The 23203-nt window shown below is 44.7% G+C and overlaps 2 protein-coding genes across 9 annotated transcripts in view; one reads left to right on the top strand and one right to left on the bottom strand.

Annotated features, from left to right (window-relative positions):
* Positions 1–11992, bottom strand: part of TMEM68 (transmembrane protein 68) — a 30489-nt gene extending 18497 nt beyond the window's left edge. For 2 of the 5 annotated variants that reach the window (XM_040354222.1, XM_040354218.1), the window contains exons 1-3: positions 11833–11921; positions 3703–3849; positions 919–1296 (exon numbers count right to left, since the gene is read on the bottom strand). In XM_040354222.1, the coding sequence (XP_040210156.1) occupies positions 919–1243 (325 nt within the window). In that variant the 5' untranslated portion in view covers positions 1244–1296; positions 3703–3849; positions 11833–11921. Of the gene's footprint in view, positions 1–918; positions 1297–3702; positions 3850–9761; positions 9790–11832 lie in introns of those variants that run through there. The other 3 variants (XM_040354219.1, XM_040354220.1, XM_040354221.1) reach the window with 3 other exon arrangements.
* A 73-nt stretch (positions 11993–12065) lies between these two features.
* TGS1 (trimethylguanosine synthase 1) overlaps positions 12066–23203 on the top strand; it is a 74416-nt gene continuing 63278 nt past the window's right edge. The window contains exons 1-3 of one of the 4 annotated variants that reach the window (XM_040354214.1): positions 12066–12488; positions 18470–18564; positions 22690–22797. In XM_040354214.1, the coding sequence (XP_040210148.1) occupies positions 22694–22797 (104 nt within the window). In that variant the 5' untranslated portion in view covers positions 12066–12488; positions 18470–18564; positions 22690–22693. The remainder of the gene's footprint in view (positions 12489–18469; positions 18565–22689; positions 22798–23203) is intronic. The other 3 variants (XM_040354215.1, XM_040354216.1, XM_040354217.1) reach the window with 3 other exon arrangements.

Below are 23203 nucleotides of genomic sequence, written 5' to 3' on the forward strand. Positions count from 1 at the left end.
CGCTTACGGAAACGACGAGTACGCAACGCAAATTCCTTCGGGATTCGGCGTATCAGGCTCATTTGCATAGTCAAATAAGACCTGAACGTAAACACCACCTAGCAGCAGGCGTTGCATTACATCTAAGATCCAACGGTGCAAGTGACTTACACCTGTCGGATCTTGGCCGTATCTATGCGAAAATTATTCTAGGAATCACTCGCATAGATACTCGGGCTCAGAAACAGAGATACGACGGTGTTTCCTGAGATACACCATCGTAACTCTTCTGAGAAACTGGCCCTTAATTTGTACTGCAAACTATATTGTATCTTAAAAAAAAAAAATGCGCACACACACACACACCTCATAAAATTTACTTTTTGATGATAGTCTAATTTCAGTAATCATCGCATCTGTTTACAATATGAATTTCACCAGTTAAAATAGTTAATTTCAGTAATTAAATTCATGAGGTGTGTGTGTGTGTGTATATAAAATACACACACACCCCCCTCATAAAATTAGAATATCAAAAAGTTAATTTCAGTAATTAAATTCAACCGGTGAAATTCATATTTTAAACAGATGCAATAATTACTGAAATTAGAATATCATCAAAAAGTTAATTTTATGAGGTGTAGGCATATATATTATACAAACACACACTGCTTCTGACCCCTCTGTCTGCCAACATGAAAGATGATCTCTGATATGCACCTTGTACACTGTTGTCTAAAGATGTCCATTCATATTTTCCTGTTAATAAATCTCAAGGAATAAGCCGCAATATCAGGTTTCTCATACAACAGCACTGTGTGTGAAACCTGACCTTGTGGTTTAAAGCCCAACAAAATAAAATGATTGTACTGATACACAGAGGAGCCTATAGAAGGGCTCCAGGGGGTAACAGAAGTAGCACTTCTAACAATGTTTTACCATGCCATATTGTAGCATGCCCATCCCACAGTGTTGCCAATGTTTTCCGGGCGCCATCCCATATACTGTTGGAATAAGCTTCTTTCAGTTCATTTTTGCGCTTGTATACGTGGAGGAAGAGGATGGAGAGGTAGAGAAAAATGACAATGAGGAAGGGTAGTATGAATACTATTATCAGTGGCGTGAAGACCCACATGAGGTAGTCTAAGTAGTTCAGGTAATCTTCCAAATTCTCAAGTCCTAGCCAATCCAGAAACATCTGCACGAGGCAGGTCAGGTAGGTCACAGAAGGGCCTGCAATGCATGTCTCATTTTCAGCTGTCATCTTCAGTGCACAGCCTCAAGCACAAGATCCCCTATAGGTTTGTACCTTCCATCCTATGGCAAAAACCAAAGTGTAAAAGATTAGATTACAACCAAACACAAACAGCAATAGATTCAGAATATGAATTCGCTTACTTTAAATGTGGACTGCTAATGCGCCCAAGTGCATAACCCAGGGAAATCTGACAAAACAGCTAGCTCAATTTATTTATGCTTAAAGCGGTGGTTCACCCTAAAAACGACTTTCCCCTATTACACTGCCCCCCCACATTACAATACTATTATGCCTATAATTTTTTTTTTGCTGCTGTACATACCTGGGTACAGCTATTCACCCGTGTCCTCCGGGTTGCGAGTCCCGCGGAAGTGGGCGTTCCTAACATGGCGGTGATTGACGTTTTGACAAAAAAACGAGCTCCCCGTCGCGTAATTCGCGTCACGATTGGCGAAAGGAGCCGAACGGCGAGTCGGCGCTATACTGCGCATCGCCGTTCGGCTCCTTTCGCCAATCGTGACGCGGCATACGCGACGGGGGGGGCAGGGGGGGGGCGCTCGTTTTTTTGTCAAAACGTCAATCACCGCCATGTTAGGAACGCCCACTCCCGCGGGACTCGCAACCCGGAGGACACGGGTGAATAGCTGTACCCAGGTATGTACAGCAGCAAAAAAAAAAATAATTAGAGGCATAATCGTATTGTAATGTGGGGGGGCAGTGTAATAGGGGGAAGTCGTTTTTAGGGTGAACCACCGCTTTAATGCAACGTTCTGTTTTGATTTCATTTTTAGACATTTAAAAAAATGTGTTCAGGGTTAGAAGCAGAGCTTTTTTTTCTCAGAAAATAGGTGCAGGAACTCAACCACGACCCCGTTCAGTTTTCACAAACAGTAGAAGGGTCTTAAAGGGGCATTAAATACCAGGATTGCATTACATACAGAATGCAGAGTTCAGGGGGTTACACACAGAGTGTAGAGCTGTCACTTGTAAACACAAAAACCGGACTTCTGTGTTTACAAGTGATTGTGGTGAGCAGGTACCACGGCTCAGTGTCTGAATGGACACAGGGAGCTGTGGCTCGGCTTGGGTGCCCCCATAGAAAGCTGGTTGCTGAGGGGGCACTCAACAGGAGGGAGGGGCCAGAAGCACCAAAGAGGGACCAAGGAGAGGATAATAAACAGTGGATTTGCACAGAGCAGACAAGTATAACATGTTTATTTTTTTAGCTAAAAATAACACCACACACTAGCCTTTACAAATCACTTTAACCACTTCCCACCTTGCGGCCGACTATATACAGCCGCAAGGTGTCTCTCATCTGCCGGGAGGCCGTCTATATATGGGCTACGGCCGCACGCCACTGCGTCATTCAGGTGCCGATGCGCGTGCCTGGCGGCCACAAAGTCCGCCAGGCACCTGCGATCGGCAATCACAGAGCCAGGGACGTGGAGCTCTGTGTGTAAACACAGAGCTCCACCTCCTGTCAGGGAGAGGAGACCGATGCTGTGTCCCTTGTACATAGGGACAACCATCAGTCACCTCCCCCAGTCAGTCCCCCTCCCCCCACAGTAAGAATCACTCCCAGGGTACATATTTAACCCCTTGATGCCCCCTAGTGTTAACCCCATCCCTGCCAGTCACATTTATACAGTAATCAGTGCATTTTTATAGCACTGTTCGCTGTATAAATGTGAATGGTCCCAAAAATGTGTCAAAATTGTCCGATGTGTCTGCCATAATATCGCAGTCGTGACAAAAATTGCAGATCGCCGCCATTACTAGGCTATGAGTAAGCACTGAGTATCAGTGCGAAACGTCAGCTGTGTATCCCGTTTTCACCTTTTTGCTGTGAATTGTAGTGTATTCCATTTTACCATTAAAGGACAATTCAGGAATCTTTTCCAGGAGTGCGGCTGTCCAAATATTTTATTTTTTGTTTTCAACCATTTAAGCAGCCAGAATGTGAAGTTCTCAGCTCCTTTTCACATTTTCTGCTTTTCCCTATCACTTATTGTAAAAAGCCAGTTATCTACAGAGATCAATAGCTCAGCCTGAAATGTACACAAGTGAATGAGTCAGAGGAGTGATTCACCCAAAAGATTCATCTGAGATTTCAATGAGAAACACCAGGCCTGAAAAAAGTAAATGTGTGCACGCCGTCTCTTTGGCTAACCCATAGGGATCTGGGAATCCTTTGTCATGTTTTAAATGTTTAATTGTGAATTTACAGCATAATAAAAAAAAAAAAAAACAGATATAAGCCACTGGTTTAAAAAACAGATCCAAACTAAAATGTACTCCAAACCATTATAATTTCCCTCCAAGTTACTGTACTAGATTTATCCATCCTTTTGGTTGTGTGTGTATAAAATGTTATTTATTTTTGTTAGGAGTTACTTCCTACTATGTTATATATGAAAATCTAGTGATTTGTAGCTGTAGATGAATATTGAGGCAATACCTACCAAAGTGCACTTGAGGGGCTCATGTGTGCCCAGTCGAAACCCCATACACAGCTAGGCCATTTTCAGTACCGTGACACAGCACTGCAGCTTTGGGCGAACATCTCTGGTAGGAGGCGACATCACAAGCCAGTATAAGACATACCTAGTCTAAAACAGAAAATGTTTTTTTTTTTAACTGCAAAATCAAACAAACACATACAACACACACACACACACACTATAAAACTCAAACCTCACTCAGAACAAACAACAATAATGCAATTTTTAGTGAGGAACATTACATACACAAATCCACTTAAAGGGTCACTAAAGGAAAACATTTTTTTTTAGCTAAATAGCTTCCTTTACCTTACTGCAGTACTGGTTTCATGTCCTCATTGTTCGTTTTTGCTTTGATGTTGCTGTAAAACTGCTCTGATCTCCACACTTCCTGGTTGTCTGGCTCCTTATAACCATCATACTGGGAGATTTTCACGATGGTCTAAGCTGTCATTACTGTGTGTCTAAAACTTAACAGAACCAATCAGATTCATTTTAAAAACAAAACACTGCCCTGGATTTGTTTGTTTTTGTTCTGTGTGTCTCTTTACTTCACATAAACATGAAACCAGTTTAAAAACGAAAGTGAAACTACAGGCACATTATATAATTGAATTTAATCTATTTTTAATCATTTTTAAAAAGGAATCAGTTAACTTTTATGTCTCTATACCCTGTAAACAGTCATTTCAGCAAAAAAAATGTTTTCCTTTAGTGATCCTTTAATGTTCTAATTCTGATACTAATCTCTCGCTGAAGCAATGAAAAGACGCAATGACAGGGCAGTGAATAGGAAACCAGGTTCAATCCCCAAAACACATTGGCCTGGATTCACATACATCGGCGCATATTTATGCCGCCGTAGCGTATCTTCTTTACGCTACGCCGACGCAGCGCAGAGGGGTAAGCCCCGAATTCACAAAGCACTTGCCACCAAATCTGTGCTGGGTTTCTTAGGTGCAAGTCCTCGTAAGTGGAAGTGGGAGTGAGCCATGCAAATGAGGCGTGACCCCATGCAAGTGATGGGCCGAGCGCCATAAAGATACGAATAATGAACGGCGCATGCGCAGTCCCGTGGATGCATCCCAGTGCGCATGCTCAGAATCACGTCGGAACTACTCCCTAAGATACGACGGATCACTGCCTACGACGTTAACGTAACCTACGCCTAGTCATATTCAGGTACTACGTAAACGACATAAGATACGACGGCTTGTGTTCCCTGGTCCATACCTTTGCATGGGTTGCGCCTCATCTATGGGAATAACTTTAGGCCGGAAGTACGACTTACGCAAACCGCGTATATTATGCGCCGGGCGCAAGTACGTTCGTGAATCGACGTATCTCCCTCATTTCCATATTTAAATAGGAAATCAATGGGAGCGCCACCTACGTCCAGCGTAAATATGCGCCCACGATACGCCGGCGTAGGAAAGTTACGTCGGTCGGATGAAGCCTATTTTCAGGCGTATCTTGGTTTCAGAGTCCGGCGCATAGATACAACGGAGCATATTTACACTTACGTGGCGTATCTCGAGATACGTCGGCGTAAGTGCTTTGTGAATCCGGGCCATTGTTTTTCCTATCAAATAATGGAAAAGCCAAAAGGTTTACTAGATGTAATCATGCTTTGTGGTGTTCCCATCCCAATACTCTACAGACTTCTCCAGGGACATTCTGGAATATCCCAGGGTCCCTGGGGAGCAGCTTCTAAATCGAAGATTTTGACTTCCGATTATTTGTCAACTCTAGAATCAAACACCTCATTACCACATACTAGAACTAGGGGTGTAACGGATCGTCATTGATCCGTGATCCGCACGGATCAATGACTTCGGATCGGCACACACGTGATCCGTGGCGTGCCGCGGGACTGCAGAGCAAAGCGGTAAAAAAACACATTGAAATTGTCTCCGCTGTTTGCACACAGCCCCGCCTGCTCCTAACCACGCTGTGATAGACAGAATGCGTGTCCAATGCGCTGATGTGTTTTGTCTATTGCAGCGTGGGCTTAGGAGGAGGTGGGGCTGTGTGTGAGCAGGAGTGGAGACGTTTAAACATACGGGCGGTGAGTTCAGTTGGTTTCTAGCAGAGAATGTTCTGCTGCCGTCCATCCGTTCCCCCCACACTTCTCCCTGCTGGCTCTGATAACCCCCCCCTCCCGTCCGTCCGTTCCCCCCCCCCCCCTAGCTGCAGTCCGTTCCCCCCCTCCCTCCCCCCAGCTGCCGTCCGTCCGTTACCCCCCCCCCCCTCCAGCTGCAGTCCGTCCGTTCCCCCTCCCCCCTTCCCCTCCAGCTGCAGTCCGTCCGTTCGTTCCTCCTCCAGCTGACGAGTCTCCTGTCCTTGCTGCAAATAGCACACAGTGAGATGGGTAAGCTATGCTCTTCCCATCTCAACTGTGAGGACTGTTTTTGGAGCTGACAGGGTTAACAAAGAGAACCTGTCACCTTCAATTGCTATGACACAGGGAATTGTTTTCTCTTGTGTAATAGCAATAAAGTTAAATGTAAAAAAAAAAAGAAATAATTCAATTAATAAAAAAATAAGTAATTAAAAAGTAAAGAAGAAGAAGAAAAATATTAAAAATAAGAAAATTATACAAAAATTAAAAAAGTAAAAACGACAAGCTACAAAAAAAAAAAAAAAGTGATAATGTAATAAAAAAAAAAAAAAGAAGAAACAAAAAAATATTTGAACTAACCGTGCCGCCCCTGCCATCCAACTGCTATTCTCCGGGGGGTGGTTCGGTTGGTGGGGAGGGGGTGCATTGCAAAACCTGGCCTTGGGGTGGCAGGGAAAGGAAATCCAGCCCTGCTGGCTGCCCTCTCACTTCTTCCACCCTGGCGAGGCGGCAATTTGGGGCACAGTGAGGCGGCAATTTGGGGCACAGTGAGGCGGCAATTTGGGGCACAGTGAGGCGGCAATTTGGGGCACAGTGAGGCGGCAATTTGGGGCACAGGAAGGCGGCAATTTAAAGCACATGGAGGCTGCAAATTTTTTTTTTTGCCGATCCGAAAAATGATCCGATCCGTGACTCCTGATCCGAGGAACGATCCGAACCGTGAGTTTTTTGATCCGTTGCACCCCTAACTAGAACCAAAACAAAGTGACAGTAGGGCAAACTCTCACTATACCCTGCTAGAAGTTCAGTTCTAGGTGAACTGAACCTTTGAAATTGACATTGTTGCAAGGACAGCAACAATGAGGACCCCTCTGGATTGCAGGGCATCAATTTGGAACCATGCGCTAATGACCGTCAGCGACACCATAAGTTCAGTTTACAAAGCTGACACAGCATGATAAAGACACTTCTGTTCAAAAAGTGACAGTAATGCCGCATACACAACAAATGTTCGATGTGAGCTTTTGGTCGGATATTCCGACCTTGTGTATGCCCCATCAGACATTTGTAGTCAGAATTTCCGACAACAAATGTTTGAGAGCTGGTTCTCAATTTTTCCCAATTAGTCGGAAATTGCGATCGTCTGTATGCAATTCCGACGCACGAAAATTCTACGCATGCTCGGAATCATTGAACTTCATTTTTCTCGGCTCGTCGTAAGTGTTGTACGTCACCGCGTTCTTGATGTTCGGAATTTCAGACATTTGTTGGTGTTGGACAGCTGAGTCCCGCCCACCCCGACATCAGTCCAACAGCTCCATTCTCTATCTCCTTAGTGTTTCACACACACACACACACACACACACGGCACTGCTCTGCAGACAATGTGGAGAAGGGAGGGGGAACCCCATGTTCCTCCTTCCTTCTCCACACTCTGCTGATGCAGATCTGCTAAATATCGGCCACATTTGGATAATAATCGGCCGATGCCGATTTCTCCAAAATAACTGAATATCGGCCCGATATATCGGTCGACCTCTAGACAGCACTACAAGTCACAGCAAAATAAAATAAAACCTTGACCCTGACGCGTTTCGCACTGAAACTAGTGCTATGACTATGCACTAGTTTCAGTGCGAAACGCGTCAGTCAAGGTTTTATTTTATTGTGACTTGTAGTGCTGTCCTTTTAATAAAAGTCTACAATTTGTTCAGAGTGCGGCTGTCCAGAGACAATCTTTGTTCCCGCATTGCCTGCACCTGAGTTATCTGCAACGGAGGATATTCATCTGGGTTCCCACCTGGAGCGGCTACTCCCTTTCCCCTTACTACAAATGTTTACAGCTAAATTCTGGGATAAGCAAATAGTGTCTGAAGACAAGAGTCAAGTGAATATCACTTGAATCTTGGCTTGCTTTGTGTCTTCTCTCAGAACTGTGCAGTACTCCAGTGTGAAATTTTGCCACTACGAAGGATCTTCCTGTAAGGCCTCGTTCACTAGAACATACACCTTACAGAGGGGGATACACAGTAGTTTCATACACCCCTGTGCAGGTAGTCCAATTCAATAGGGACACAGCCGCTGCTCCCAATTTGATAGCCGCTGCTCCCAAATGCACACTGTTTATGTTCAAGGACGTGCATCTGCATTGCTGCTGAATTGGAAGCACTGGCTGTGTCCCTGCAGTCACTACGTCCTAATTGAATGCGACTGCCTGCATGGGGGTGCACAAAACACATAGGGGTTGATTTACTAAAGCTGGAGAGTGAAAAATCAGGCTCACTTTAGCATAGAAACTCCGCTTCCAGGTTTTATTTCCAAAGTTTAATTGGACAAGCTGAGGTTAGAAGGTGATTGGCTACTCTACACAATGCACCAGATTCTAAGTGCTCCAGCATTAGTAAATCTACCCCATAGTGTACCTCTGTGAACAGGACCTAATAAAGACCGGTCACTGCTGCTCTCTCTCCCCTTGTGCAGGGTGACTGCTCTTGTTTCTGCCATCTCCTCTAGAGAGCCTGTAGTGGGTGGAGCAGCGAGGCCCCTCCCACAGGCCACAAACCGCACAGTGATGAGGTCACTACTACATTTACAAAGTAATATCAGGATTTGCAAAGGCATTTGATGCACATATAGTGGATTTATATCATTTGTGGTTTTAAAGGAATATAGTTAAAGCCTTTCCTGTGCCCAGAATTCAGCTTTAAAGTGGATGCTTTTTTAAACTACTGCCATAGTGCTGACCTATAAGGATATAGATGCCTCCTGCATGTATCCTTACCTGTCAAATGTTTCCCCTCTGTCTGTTATTAGACCCAAAAAACTGCAGATTCTGTGGGTGTGTCTGTTGTCTGGAGCTTGGTGGGTGGAGTCGTGATGTCAGTAGACTCCCCGCCCTCCTCTACACTCCCCTTGTCAACATGCATTTTCTCTTGTGTATTCCTTACACTGAATTCTGCTATGATCACTAACATCCAGTCAAAATCCAGAAAAATAACCACATAACTTCAGAAAAGGAGTGGGGGTGGGAATTAAAAAATAATGCCCGTCTCCAGGCTAGTGTATGAGATATGTAAATAACCTGATGTTGCAACTGTGATCAGGTGACTTTAGACACACACCCTGCAATATAACAATCAGATCACTCAAGCTTCTCCTCTGCCCAGCTCTCACTAGATACATCTAACCTAAATCAGATCACGTGTCTGTGTAGATACTGCTTTCTGTTCTGTATTTTCACTGCAATATACATGCATTTCCTCGTCACACTGAACTGTGGATCACACCCCATGATGAGAAACATCCAGTCAAAACACGGTAAATGCAGCCAATCCTGGGAGGGGGATGTGAATTGTGAACTTTTTACACAGGATTTGCCTCTGTCTCAGGCTAGTGCATGAGATATGTAAATAACCTGTCACTCACAGCAAGGGGGCGGAACGGACTAAGGTTTTTCTCTGTAAGTCCGTTTTATTTCACTGAACAGTAAAAGAGGATTGCTCAGAGCTGGATTAACTGTGTGGCAAGACTGGGCACAGATGATAGGAAATCTTATACCCTACATTGTGACATCAAAAAAAAAAAAAAAAAAAGCTGAAGTGGTTCTAAAGGCAGAAGGTTTTCTAACTTAAAGGGTCACTAAAGGAAAAAAATGTTTTTGCTAAATAGCTTCCTTTACCTTACTGCAGTCCTGGTTTCATGTCCTCATTGTTCATTTTTGCTTTGATGTTGCTGTAATTCCTCTCTGTTCTGGACACTTCCTGGTTGTCTGTTTCCTGATAACCACAGTACTGGGAGCTTTCTCACTGTGGTGACTAATCAAGGAGCTGTGATTACTGTGTGTCTAAAACCCCACAGCACCAATCCAATTTCGTTTTACAAACCATCACTGCCCTCTATTGTCTCTGTGGCTCTGTACATCAGAGAGACAGGAAACAGCAAAAAACGAAACTAGAACTGTAGGTACAATATATGATTGATTTTTATCTATTTTTAATATTTTTTAAAAGGAATCAGTTAACTATTATGTCTCTATACCCTGTAAACAGTCATTTCAGCAAAAAAAATTAATTTCCTTTACAACTCCTTTAATGCATTCTACGCATTAAGGTAAAAAACCTTCTGGTTGTAGCTCCCCAGCCCCTCTATTTACTTACCTGAGCCCCCATCTCGATCCAGCGCTGTGCACGAGAGCAGCGGCTCTCCCAGGTCCTCCTCTCCTCAGCGTGGGACGCGATGCGAGTGGCTGGTGTTTGCGTGCACGAGAGCCAGCACCGGGTGTGTGTGTGTGTGTGTGTGTGTGTGTGTGTATAAAAACACAAATCCCTGTTCTGTTAGGGCAGAGTAGACATGTCGTTTTTGTTCCTACCAAGTAGAAACAACGATATGTCTCCTCTCCTAGTCAGTCCCCCTCACCCCCAAAGTTGGAACACACATTTAACCCCTTGATCGCTCCCTAGTATTAACCCCTTCCATGCCAGTGACATTTACACAGTGATCAGTTCATACTTATAGCACCGATTTCTGTATAAATGTCAATGGCCCCCGAAAACGTGTAAAAAAGTGTCCGATCTGTCAGTCGCAATAGCGTTAAAAAAAAAAAAAAAAAAAAAAAAAAAATCGCAGATCACTGCCATTAATAGTAAAGAATTTTTTATTTTTATAAAAATGCCAAAAATCTTTTTCCATAGTTTGTAGACACTATAACGTTTGCGCAAACCACTCAATATGCGCTTATTGCGATTTTTTCTTTTACCAAAAACATGTAGAAGAATATATATATTGGCCTAAACTGTTAAAGAAAAAAAACCTTGGGGATATTTATTATAGCAAAAAAATTAAGTTTATTTTCAAAACGTTGTTTTTTTTTGTTTATAGTACGAAACATAAAAACCGCAGAGGTGATCAAATACCACCAAAAGAAAGCTCTATTTATGGGGGGGGACACAAATTTTGCATGGGTACAATGTCGCACGACTGCGCAATTGTAAGTTAAAGCGGCGCAGCGCCGTATTGCAAAAAGCGGTCAGGAAGGAGGTAAAATCTTCCAGGGGCTGAAGTTGTTAAAGACTGCGAGCAGGCCAGCTCTTTATTACAGAAGAGACAGACACGGTCCCTTCTGCAATAAAATAAATCTTACTACCTACCTGCTCGCTGTCTTTCTTAGAAGACTTTGTGATCCTGTGTGCAGCGATAACGTCATCCTGCGACAGCCAATGAAAACACCCGCAGCCCGGGAGAAGCTGGGTAGATGATGATGATGTCAGCGAGAGTCATTGTTGGACTGTTGAAGGAGAAATAAACATGGTGGAGTTTAGTTTGGCTTTAACCCACACAGTGCTGGAAGTTCCCTGCTGTGAGGAGGGCCCGGTATGACTGATGGAGGGTTTCCCCAGTAACCTATAGGAGGGAGGAGGACACACGTCATTAGAGGGAAGTGCTGTCTACACAAGAACTGGTTTCTTCCTCAACTATGAGCATTGTGAAATGAGTAGAAGACGTCCTATCCGGTGACATGATGTACAGGGAATGTGATCACTTTCCACACACTGACAGACTCCTCTCACAGCACAGCCCAGGGTATTACACGTATACATGTGCTGGGTGAGCCTGGATACACCTCCACCATACACTCTCCATGTCTCAGAACACCAGTACCTGACACTCTGTGTGTGGAGGGGAAGAAATACACAGGTCAGAGAGGGAACAATATGGCTTCATTATCAATACTAGGAGTACTGTCAGCTCACCTCCCCACACCAATGTCACAGCCAAGTCCCCTGGAGCTCTGCAAGAGAAAACTACATTCCCCGACCTGCACTCCTCCGCCTTCCTAGGGTCAGTCACATGACCATATACAGGTCCCGCCTTCCTTGTACAGTCACATGACAACATACAAGTCCCGCCTCGCTGTTACAGTCACATGACCACATACAGTTCCCGCCTTCCTGGGGGACAGTCACATGGTTGCATGAGTGACTGTAAACAAGTCTTGCCTGGGGACAGGCACGTGGTGTCATGCATGTCTCGCCTTCCTCGGTACAGTCACATGACTGCATTCACATGAGTCACATGACTCCCCCCTTCCATCCATGTGGAGGAATTGTGTGACGTACCCCGAGCAAATGACGGGAAGTGTAGTTTCGGGCCCAGCACCGGGAACTCGTACTCCTTAACTCCGTGTTGGTGTATGTGTGGCACGGATCGGGACGGTGTGGTGAGCCAGGAACTGTACAGGCCGGGGGCATGTGTCCCCAGTGTTTACACACCACGAGGGCGGGCGGAAGCGCAGAGCATGCCGGGAGTTGTAGTAGTGTGAGGTGTAGGAGGAGAAGGTGGTGTGAGCAGCACGTCTTCCTGATGGAGCCCTGAATGAGGATAGGAGCCCTGGCAGTGTTGTATGGAGGTGAGGGGGAACTTCAGGAGGTGTCATATAGTCCAGTGCTGGCAGTGTCGGGCCATGTGCGGGCTCTGCCTCATAGTACCAGCACAGGACATGGGGGGAGGAGAGGGTCTTAAACTGCACTAGGCTGCAGTTCTCCATCATTCAGACACCTGGAGTCAGTATGCAGAATATGGTGACACCAGTCTATACACACACAGGGGGCAGGCACTAAACTGACCTATCAGTCTTGTGCCATGTAGATGGCATTTGCTCCCCTTACATTGTGGGCACGCTCCCTCTGTGTCTGGGGCGGCTGGCGCCCAGGGTGACTGGCTCCCTGTGTGCCTGGGATGTCTGGTGTCCAGGGCGACTGGCTCCCTGTGTGCCCGGGGTCGCTGGCTCCCTGTGTGCCCGGGGTCGCTGGCTCCCTGTGTGCCCGGGGTCGCTGGCTCCCTGTGTGCCTGGGGCGGCTGGCTCCCTGTGTGCCTGGGATGTCTGGTGTCCAGGGCGACTGGCTCCCTGTGTGCCCGGGGTCGCTGGCTCCCTGTGTGCCCGGGGCGGCTGGCGCCCAGGGTGACTGGCTCCCTGTGTGCCCGGGGGTGTCTGGCGTCCAGGACGACTGGCTCCCTGTGTGGCTGGCGCCCAGTGTGACTGGCTCCCTGTGTGCCTGGGATGTCTGGTGTCCAGGGCGACTGGCTCCCTGTGTGCCCGGGGGTGTCTGGCGTCCAGGATGACTGGCTCCCTGTGTGGCTGGCGCCCAGTGTGACTGGCTCCCTGTGTGCCTGGGATGTCTGGTGTCCAGGGCGACTGGCTCCCTGTGTGCCCGGGGGTGTCTGGCGTCCAGGATGACTGGCTCCCTGTGTGGCTGGCGCCCAGTGTGACTGGCTCCCTGTGTGCCTGGGATGTCTGGTGTCCAGGGCGACTGGCTCCCTGTGTGCCCGGGGGTGTCTGGCGTCCAGGATGACTGGCTCCCTGTGTGGCTGGCGCCCAGTGTGACTGGCTCCCTGTGTGCCTGGGATGTCTGGTGTCTAGGGCGACTGGCTCCCTGTGTGCCCGGGGTGGCTGGTTCCCTGTGTGCCAATGGAGAAGTCTAAAGACCGGCACCCAGAGAGACCATGTCGGCAATGTGAGGTGGTGGGCAAATGCCGTCTACATGCTGCAGAAGTTGGTGACCAAGTAGGTGAATTTTATTGCAGAAGAGACATTGCACATGTAGGGGCTGCTAAGCGATGTGGCCCATCTGTCACACTGCCCAGCCCGGCATTCACTTCCCAGTCACTTGAGACAATGAACAGTCCATGTGCTTGTTTTATTGAGGGAATTTAACTTGGATGGGGTGAGGGAAATATGGGATGCCCGGTGAATTGTAAAACAATCAATTGGTGGATTGTATATTAATTGGGACAACTATATACACTTCTCTGTACAAGTTTCTACTTCACTCTCCTGCAGCACTTTTCTTGCTTGCAGACTATTCTTCCTGCTGCACAATTCTTTACTCCGAGGACCAGCTAGCACATTTAAAGTTAGGCCTGACACTGGCTCAGCCAGGCCTTAGCAATTGCCCTTTGCAGGCAGGGACTGCGGGCCCCTATGGTGTAGCAGGAAGTGAAAAGCCTTTAGTGCTAGCTGACCTACTGGTGGACTACTGCTCCCAGTCAGCCCTCTTCGGCCCTGCCAGCCTTTCTGGCTGCAGCTGCCCAACTCACTGCCCATGACATTGCAGTCCTCACTACTGGCTCTGCACCCATCTCTGACTGCATGCTTCCAGTCCTCTCTTGCATGCCTCCCCAGTCATCCTGACTGCACATGTCGCTCACCAGCCCTCCTGGCTGCAACTGGTGGTTCCCTCCTGAAGACTTGCCTGGCTGTCCAGAACCTTAACGCTCACCCCCCCCCCCCCCCCCTCAAGTTTTTCCACCCAACAACTTCTCCCCAGCAGGGCTGACTCTAGGTATTTAAAGCGGAGGTTCACCCAAAAAACAAGTATATTACATTCTGTATACCTCAAACATGTACAGTATGCTGTTTTTTTTTTGTTTTTTTTTTGGGGGGGGGTGTACATATGGTATTATTGCTATTTTTCACCTGGCTTCCGGGTACTAGCTCCCGCAGGAGTAGGCATTCCTATGCAGTGGCGCAATCTCCTCTGGGACTTCGCCCAGATGATTGACGTGCCTGACAAAACCCCCCCGGCAGATAAGGCGCGTCACGAGTTTCCGAAACTAGCCGAACTGCGAGTCAGCTCTATACGGTGCCTGCGCACCGACTAGGAACCGTGTAGAGCTGACTGCGCAGGCACCGTAAAGAGCCGACTCACAGTTCGGCTAGTTACGGAAACTCGTAATGCTCCTTATCCGCTGGGGGGAAGTTTTTGTCAGGCACGTCAATCATCTGGGCGAAGTCCCAGAGGACATTGTGCCACTGCATAGGAACGCCTACTCCTGCGGGAGCTAGTACCCGGAAGCCAGGTGAAAAATAGCGATAATACCATATGTACACCCCCCCCCCCCCAAAAAAAAACAGCATACTGTACATGTTTGAGGTATACAGAATGTAATGTTATATACTTGTTTTTTGGGTGAACCTCCGCTTTAAGGAGGCCTGCCAATCCAGGTTGGGGATCGGTCAGGGCTCCCTAGAACACCCCAGGCAGCTCCACCTCCCTACTCCTCCTAGAAAGAGGGAGGTCTCAGTGAAGCTTCCTGTGAGTCACTAGCTGCTAAACTCTGAGCCACTCTCAGCCCACACAAACCAAAACAAACAGGCCTGCCTAAATTTACCTACATTACAGAACAAAAATCCTAATTTAGAACCTACCTATGTAAAGGGTGCTACACACATCTTTAGCCTGCCTGCTCGCAGTCTTTAACCACTTCAGTAATGGGCACTTTTTGTTCAATCTTATTTTCTTGAGCAACCAATTATAACATACATAAGAGTTAACACAATAAAACAGAATCATCAATCAAATAAAATACGAAAATGACAAATCCACAGAGGTCAGGATGGCCTTTGTTTTTGGTTAAACAGGTTACAAAGTGTAACAGGGAAAGGTATAAACACATTAATAGTTGGCACATAAAGACATCAGTATCATAAGTGTTATCAGAATGTATTGTTAACCACTTCTAAACCGCCGTACGTCTTTATACGGCCTAACTTTAAAGATTGATATCTCGGTAACGGCAGCAGCTGCTGCCACAACCGAGGTATCAATCTTTAGTGTCAGCGGTTCTCTTAACGATAACGGCGGTCTCCGCGGCGGATTCGCCACGAGATCGCCGTTATCGGCGGTGGGAGAGGGCCCCCCCCCTTCCGCCGCTTACCGTAGCGGCGGAGGCGATCGGGACCGTTCGGCTGGTGACTGGGGACGAGACTGAAGGAAAAATCTCCTTCGCCCGTCCCCATAGCTCTGCTGGGCGGAAGTGACGTCAAAACGTCAGTCCCGCCCAGCCTCTTAAAGAAACATTTTTTTTTTTGTCATTTGAAAAAATGACAGTTTCAAATTTTTTTTTTTTTTTTTTTTGCATTTTAGTCTAAATATGAGATCTGATGTCTTTTTAACCCCAGATCTCATATTTAAGAGGATCTGTCATGCTTTTTTTCTATTACGAGGGATGTTTACATTCCTTGTAATAGGAATAAAAGTGATAATTTTTTTTTTCCAGTGTAAAAAATAATAAAATAAACCTATAGAATTTTTTAAACGTCGCCTATCGAGATTTTTAAGGGTAAAAGTTTGACGCCATGCCACGACCGGGCGCAATTTGTAAGCGTGACATGTTGGGTACTATTTTACTCGGCGTAACATTATCTTTCACAATATATAAAAAAATTGGGCCAAATTTATTGTTGTCTTATTTTTTAATTAAAAAAGTGATTTTTTTCCAAAAAAAGTGCGCTTGTAGGACCGCTGCGCAAATATGGTGTGACAAAAAGTATTGAAATGATCGCCATTTTATTCTCTAGGGTGTTAGAAAAAAATAAATATATAATGTTTGTGGGTTTTAAGTAATTTTCTAGCAAAAAAAACTGTTTTAGTCTTGTAAACGCCGAATCTGAAAAACACCCAAAGTAGAGAAGTGGTTAAACAATAAAGTAATGTGTATGGTAGGGAGAAACTGATGCAGAAAGCAAATGCCAGAAGGATCCCGTATTGCACTGTAGGGAGGGGAAGCCTTACATAGCATATGTTCAATACTGGGCACTTTTACCCCCTTCCTGCCCAGGCCAGCTTTCAGCGCTATCGCTCTTTGAATGATAATTGAACAACCATGCAACACCATATCCATATCAAATGAACATTTTTTGACACAGATAGAGCTTTCTTTTGGTGTTTTTCTTAATCAGCACTGAGTTTTTACCTTTTTTTTTTTTGCCAAATAAACAAAAAAAAAAAAACGTTTTTCTTAGTTTCTGTTATAAAATAAAGCAAATAAGTAATTTTTCTTCACTGATGGCCGCTGATAGGCTGTTCTGATAATCGGGGGAATGATAATCTGTGTAAACAATGTACTGACAGGCTTGCCAGGTAACGGCTCTCCTTTTCTCCCACAGACACAACGTGTTAGGAAAGGAATGCAGATAACTGGCAAGTCTGTTTGCATGAGATCAGCTGTGATTGGACACAGCTGATCACATGGTAAAGGGCCACTGTTATCTGTAATCAGCTGTGTCCAAAGGACAGAGTGGTCACAGAGCGCACCCAATGCATGCCGTAGGTGCCTGGCGACTTGGCTTGGAAGGGGGGCAGCTTGGCTTTTTGTGAGCTGGCGCCATCTGGTGGTGAGCCGTTGGTATTACAAGTTGTTACCACCAGATGTGTAAGCTGTCGCCATCTGGTGGTGGCCGTTGGTATTACAAGTTAAGCATTACAAGTTAAACAGCAATTCTAATGTAATTTTTCACTGCCATCTTCTTCCCTCTAATTAGAACCCCCAAACATTATATATATTTTTTATCCTAACACCCTAGAGAATAAAATGGCGATCGTTGCAATACTTTCTGTCATGCTGTATTTGCGCAGCGGTCTTACAAGCGCACTTTTTTGTGAAAAAATTACACTTTTTTAAATTAAAAAATAAGACAACAGTAAAGTTATCCTCATTTTTTTTTAATATTATGAAAGATAATGTTACGCCAAGTAAATTCATACCCATCATGTCACGCTTCAAAATTGCGTCCGCTCGTGGAATGCCGACAAACTTTTACCCTTTAAAATCTTCATAGGCGACATTTAAAAAAATCTACAGGTCGCATGTTTTGAGTTACAGAGGAGGTCTAGGGCTAGAATTATTGCTCTCGCTCTACCAATCGCCGTGATACCTCACATGTGTGGTTTGAACACCGTTTACATATGCGGGCGCTACTCACGTATGTGTTCGCTTCTGCACGCAAGCTCGTCGAGATGGGGCGCGTTTTCTGGCTCCTAACTTTTTTAGCTGGCTCCTAGATTCCAAGCAAATTTGTCAAACCCTGGTGTATATACATAAAGACAAATGTTTTGAAACATTGTCATTAGTGCCCTTTCACACAGACTTTTTCCAATCGGGTCCCCCTGTCAGTTTTTCAAGCAGACCTGATCAGAAGCTCCAGGCAGCTCTATGGACATGCGGATGTAAACAGATGTTGTGACGCTTGCCTACTTGTCTATCCAGGTCTGGAAAAAAGAAGAGGACTATGTCTTTTTCCAGACCTAAATGTGACGAACTGGAGGTAGCCTGATGTAAACGGACACAAGTCTGTTTACATCCGGTTGCCCACATTTTCGCCGGATCCAAACTGAATGGACATGGATGTAAACAATCTGATAGCAGGGGATTTGCTCATGAATCTGCTGCTGAGCGGAGCAGCACCGTGTAAAAGAGCCCTTGCCTAGCTGCCTTTGTTTACCATTTCAGTTATTCAAAAAAATTTATAAAATTATTGACTTTTCTGAGCGAACAGTGCAAAATAATCTGTGCTATCAGGACTAATGTTGGCTTTTTTTTATATTTTAGAACTCGGAGCTCTGAAATCACCATAACCAAGAAGGCTCACTCTCCTGTCTAAGGAATCTGTCATTCTACAGGTAACGGCTGGAAGTTCAAGGACTGTGAGTATAGAAAGTACATATAAATCCATGTATACACTGTCAGATTTATTTATTTATCTGATGACGGCAAGAAAAACAAATAACAGCCAGTGTGTTGGGGAAAATTATTGTGCAGGTAAAAAAGAAGAATAAATACACACAAATTGTGTGAAAACATATAAAACAAATTGCTGCTCTTTACAAACAATAATGAAATAGTGAAAGAAAATTAAGTATAAAACAACAGTCTATAAGGTGTTTCTATATGTGGATAAGTAGTAAATACAGTGTATGGAAAGAAATTCTTGAAGACGTGTCCAAGAGAAAATGAATGAACATTCACCTGACTGCACCCTCACTGTAGTTGTGTAAGATGTACGCTTACCAGATCCCTGGACTTCACATTATAATGTCTAGATAGGCATGGAATTACGAATCGTCAATCATGGCAAATCCTTCCATTTGAATAAGGTGGCATTAGTATCATGACAGACCTGCAGATCCCAAATCGCTCTCATGGATCTTCCATAAAGAAGAGAAAAGTATCCACATACTGTAAAACCGTATGGTGATTTATTAAGAAAAAGATCTGCTAAAAACTTACACGGATCCAATAAAAAGGCAGCATATACCGGTAGATACAAAGATTCCCGGGCTGGGATCCACTGGTACAGACATCAAACTTGCGTAGTGTTGACAGACATATACTCCGCCCTACATGGGCTTAGTGAAATAGTGGTATTTCAACTGTCAACACCTGAACAGGTGTGCTGACAGTTCCCGCATCCCTATTCTTCACTAATTTACTAAGCCCAAATAAAGGGTGATATTTAGGGACCCGGAACATAGTGGCTATTTTTTATTTTCATCACTGTCATCAGATGAACAATTAAAAACTTTGGACTCTCAAGGCTTTTGTAGGGCTGTCTTATTGACCTGACCTACACATAGGCTTCTCAGTTTGGGTGATGCCACCCCCTTCCTCCCAAAGGGGCCCCTGTTTTTAGTTGCCAAACCCAAGCCATTGCATTCAGGCAAAAAGCCACTCGCTACCTTTTTGGAAATATCTGTTTCTTACAGCAAAGCAGGTGATCACACAGAAATGCATCAGGATTTAACTTCAATAAAGGAATGGGGGGGGGGGGGGGGGCTATTCTTTTAGGTATCGCAAGTTCTCACATTTCTGAAATGAAATTGGAAATATTAAAGTGGTTCTAAAGCCAATACATTTTTTACCTTAAAGCATTGCCTGCATTAAGATAAAAAAATGTCCTGGTAGTTGTATTGCTGCCTCACCTCCCTATCTACTTCCTATCGGTCCAGTTTTGACTTGACACACTTTTAAGATCCTATGTGCAAACCCCTAGGAGCAACTTGCTGATGCATTTTTATTTTTGCATTGTCCACTTCTTTTATTTGGTAGCATAAAGTTTTTAATTTTAAAACAATTGTTTGTATGTATTACAATCTTTCTGTTTACTTACATTAATAGTAAACGATCCCATTATAAAACAACCTATTCAGTTTAAAATAGAAATAAAAGGCAAACATTTTTGTATAGATAAAAAAAATAAAAAAATATCATGTGCAGCGGGGGCATATCAGGTCAAGTCTGATCATTGCAGGAGAGCAGGCTGAGTTCCCAGCATACTGTAGATGGGGAACTGCACATGATGAACTCTTCTACTTAATGTGGTCAGTTTTTAGTAGGAAAGCAGAGGGATCACATAAAGGAAGCAAATGCTTTAACCACTTTTTCCTAGAGTAGTTCTGAAATTTCTTACATATATTTAAAAATCAGCATTTTTGCTAGAAAATTCCTCCCAAACATTATAGGGGAAAGGGGAGCTTTAAATTTGTTTTATTTCTGTTTATTTTTTTACAATGTACATTTTTTTTTTTTTTTTTTTAATATAAACTTTATTGCTATCACAAGGGAACATCATCCCTGATAGCATGGACCATGATGGCTTCTCCTTATGGAAAAATCTGGGGTCTTTTTGACCCCAGATCTCTCCTCTGGCCTCTGGAAATAAACAAACTGAAATCCTAAGTGACTAAATCCTTGTTACTTTCAGTTTGCGACATCACCGAGGTGGAGGAACAACATCAGTCCCTCTGTCTATGCAGTGCAGCCAATGCCGGCAGTCAGCTCAGTCCTAGGCTCCCCGGTTCCGTCCGTCGCCTGTAAAAGTGATCGAGCAGCTTTTTTGCCACTTGGGTCACCTTTTCCTGATGGGGAATTGCTGGCTGAAGAAAATAGTACCAGGATCATCTTTGTCATCTCAAACACGATCGCGGTTTAACCACCCCAATACTAGGCTATATATATCCAAAACTAGAAATATAATTTTTTCAAATAGAGTTTTGAATCTATATCAGGGATATGCAATTAGCGGACCTCCAGCTGTTGCAGAACTACAAATCCCATGAGGCATAGCGAGACCCTGACAGCCACAAGCATGACACCCAGGGGCAGAGGCATGATGGGACTTGTAGTTTTGCAACAGCTGGAGGTCCGCTAATTGCATATCCCTGATCTATATTATATGTTACATATACGCTTGTTCCAAACATATTATGAGGTAAAAAACTATAGGAAGGCATATCTGAAGGCATGTTAAATTCAGGATAAGCAGACCACATTGGAGTGCTTAGGCTAATAATTGGACATTCTCAGTTGAGAGAAAAAAAGGTGGAAGAGAGACACAAAAAAATAAAGGGGGGGAGGGAGATGGGGTTTTGTAGAAAAGAGGAATATCACAATATTTGTTAAAGTGGATGTAAACCCACTCATCCATTCTAAACTACTGCCATAGTGCTGATCTATAAGGATATACATGCCTCCTGCATGTATCCTTGCCTGTCAAGTGTTTCCCCTGTCTGTTATAAGACCTGAAAAGCTGCAGATTCTGTGGGTGGGTCTGTTGTCTGGAGCTCGGTGGGTGGAGTCGTGATGTCAGTAGACTCTCCGCCCTCCTCTACACTCCCCTTGTCAACATGCGCTAAACACAACACTAAATTCTGCTATGATCACCAACATCCAGACAAATTCCAGAAAAGTAACCACATGACTTTAGAAAAGGAGTGGGGGTGGGAATTAAAAAAAAATGCCTGTCTCCAGGCTAGTGCTTGAGATATGTAAATAACCTGTCACTCACTGCAAGGGGGCGGAACGGACTAAGGTTTTTCTCTGTGACTTGCAGTCCCACTTTCATCTCTTCAGCCCAGCAACCGGATTTGAATGCAACTTACCTGTTCTCCATGTGAGTGGATGTTGTTGTTTATTAAATTACTCTTACGATGCATACTCAGAGGCGCCCCTCTTCTTGACTTTTAATAATCAGACACTCACCTGTCCCACGGTCCAGCAATGCGGGTGCAGAAAGCCTCACTCCTCTCCAAGGCATCGGCATTCTAACTGTGGGCGCCTGGCTTTGGCCTCAAAGCTGGGCGCGCAGGCCACGCTGCACAGGCCGCCCTGCGCACTGTGAATGGCTGGGCAATCTTCCGGGACCTGTGACGTGCCCAAGAAGATTGCAGGGGGGGGGTGAACTTCCGGCACTGCCGGGCCAGGGGAGGAAGTGAGAGCTGGGTGCCTGTAAAAACTGGGTACCCACTCCTCCCCCCAAAAAATGTGGCACTTAAAGCGGAAGTTCAATTTTTGGGTGGAACTCTGCTTTAATAAGGTTAACCTTGCTGACTGGGGTAAGGGAAAGTGTTTTCCAGGACACATATCTGGGAAAAGAGCATAAGTAAAGGAGATTTGTTAAGTCGCCAGGGAACTACCCATTTCTATCCCAAGATATTTAAACTTGTCCACCCAGCAGAGCAGGGAATGCTTTTCTGGTTTGGTGTTCGAAGTACTGAGCGTGAAGTTTGGAGATTTCTCCCAATTAACTCTTATTTGAGAGAAGGTGCTAAACGTGTAAATTATCTGTAAAGCAGCTCACTTAGGGTGCTAAGTGAGTAAGACATGTCTTTAAGATATAGGAGCATATTGTCGGCATACAAGGACAATTTGTCTTCAATTCTACCCTCCTCAATCACCTTTACTGAGTCTATATATAGCATATATTTAGCACACACAAAGCAGACAGTGTTTTGCTATTCATGTTGTATGTTGATTGATTTTCCCTTTCCTAGGATTATGCTGTGTGTAGAATGGAATCCAGTGGCAGAGATGTGCCTTTACCCGGATGATCTGAGTGAAGAAAGTAGAATATTATGTCTTTGCTCCAGAGCTTTTGTTAAGTAAGTCCCTATGTACAGATTTATTCTTTCATTATACTAATTTTAATATACACCCAGTCAGCCAAGAATACAATGCTGTTATTTAATAAAAGCTAGAAGTAAGAGAGAATACGGTTGTTACCTTTTATGCTTTTGGCTTTTTATGTTTATAGAAACAAAAAACTGCTGCCACCAGGTAGAACGACTCTTTAATCCACAATAGCAGAGGTGGTCGAGTTTTCCAGGCCTTGCCTGGTCTTTCACCTCAAGTACAAAAATCAGCAAAGAGGTCCACAGTGCTTACTGTTGATCTGAGATTTGTTAATCTGATGAAAGGCAGTAGCAGCACAACATCCCATGAAAGCCTTAACTTGTTTTGGAATGATGTTTTTTATTCATACGTTCAACTTATTGAGTAAGCAAAGCA

Source organism: Rana temporaria, chromosome 5, assembly GCF_905171775.1.
Source record: "Rana temporaria chromosome 5, aRanTem1.1, whole genome shotgun sequence".
Taxonomy (NCBI): Eukaryota; Metazoa; Chordata; class Amphibia; order Anura; family Ranidae; genus Rana; species Rana temporaria.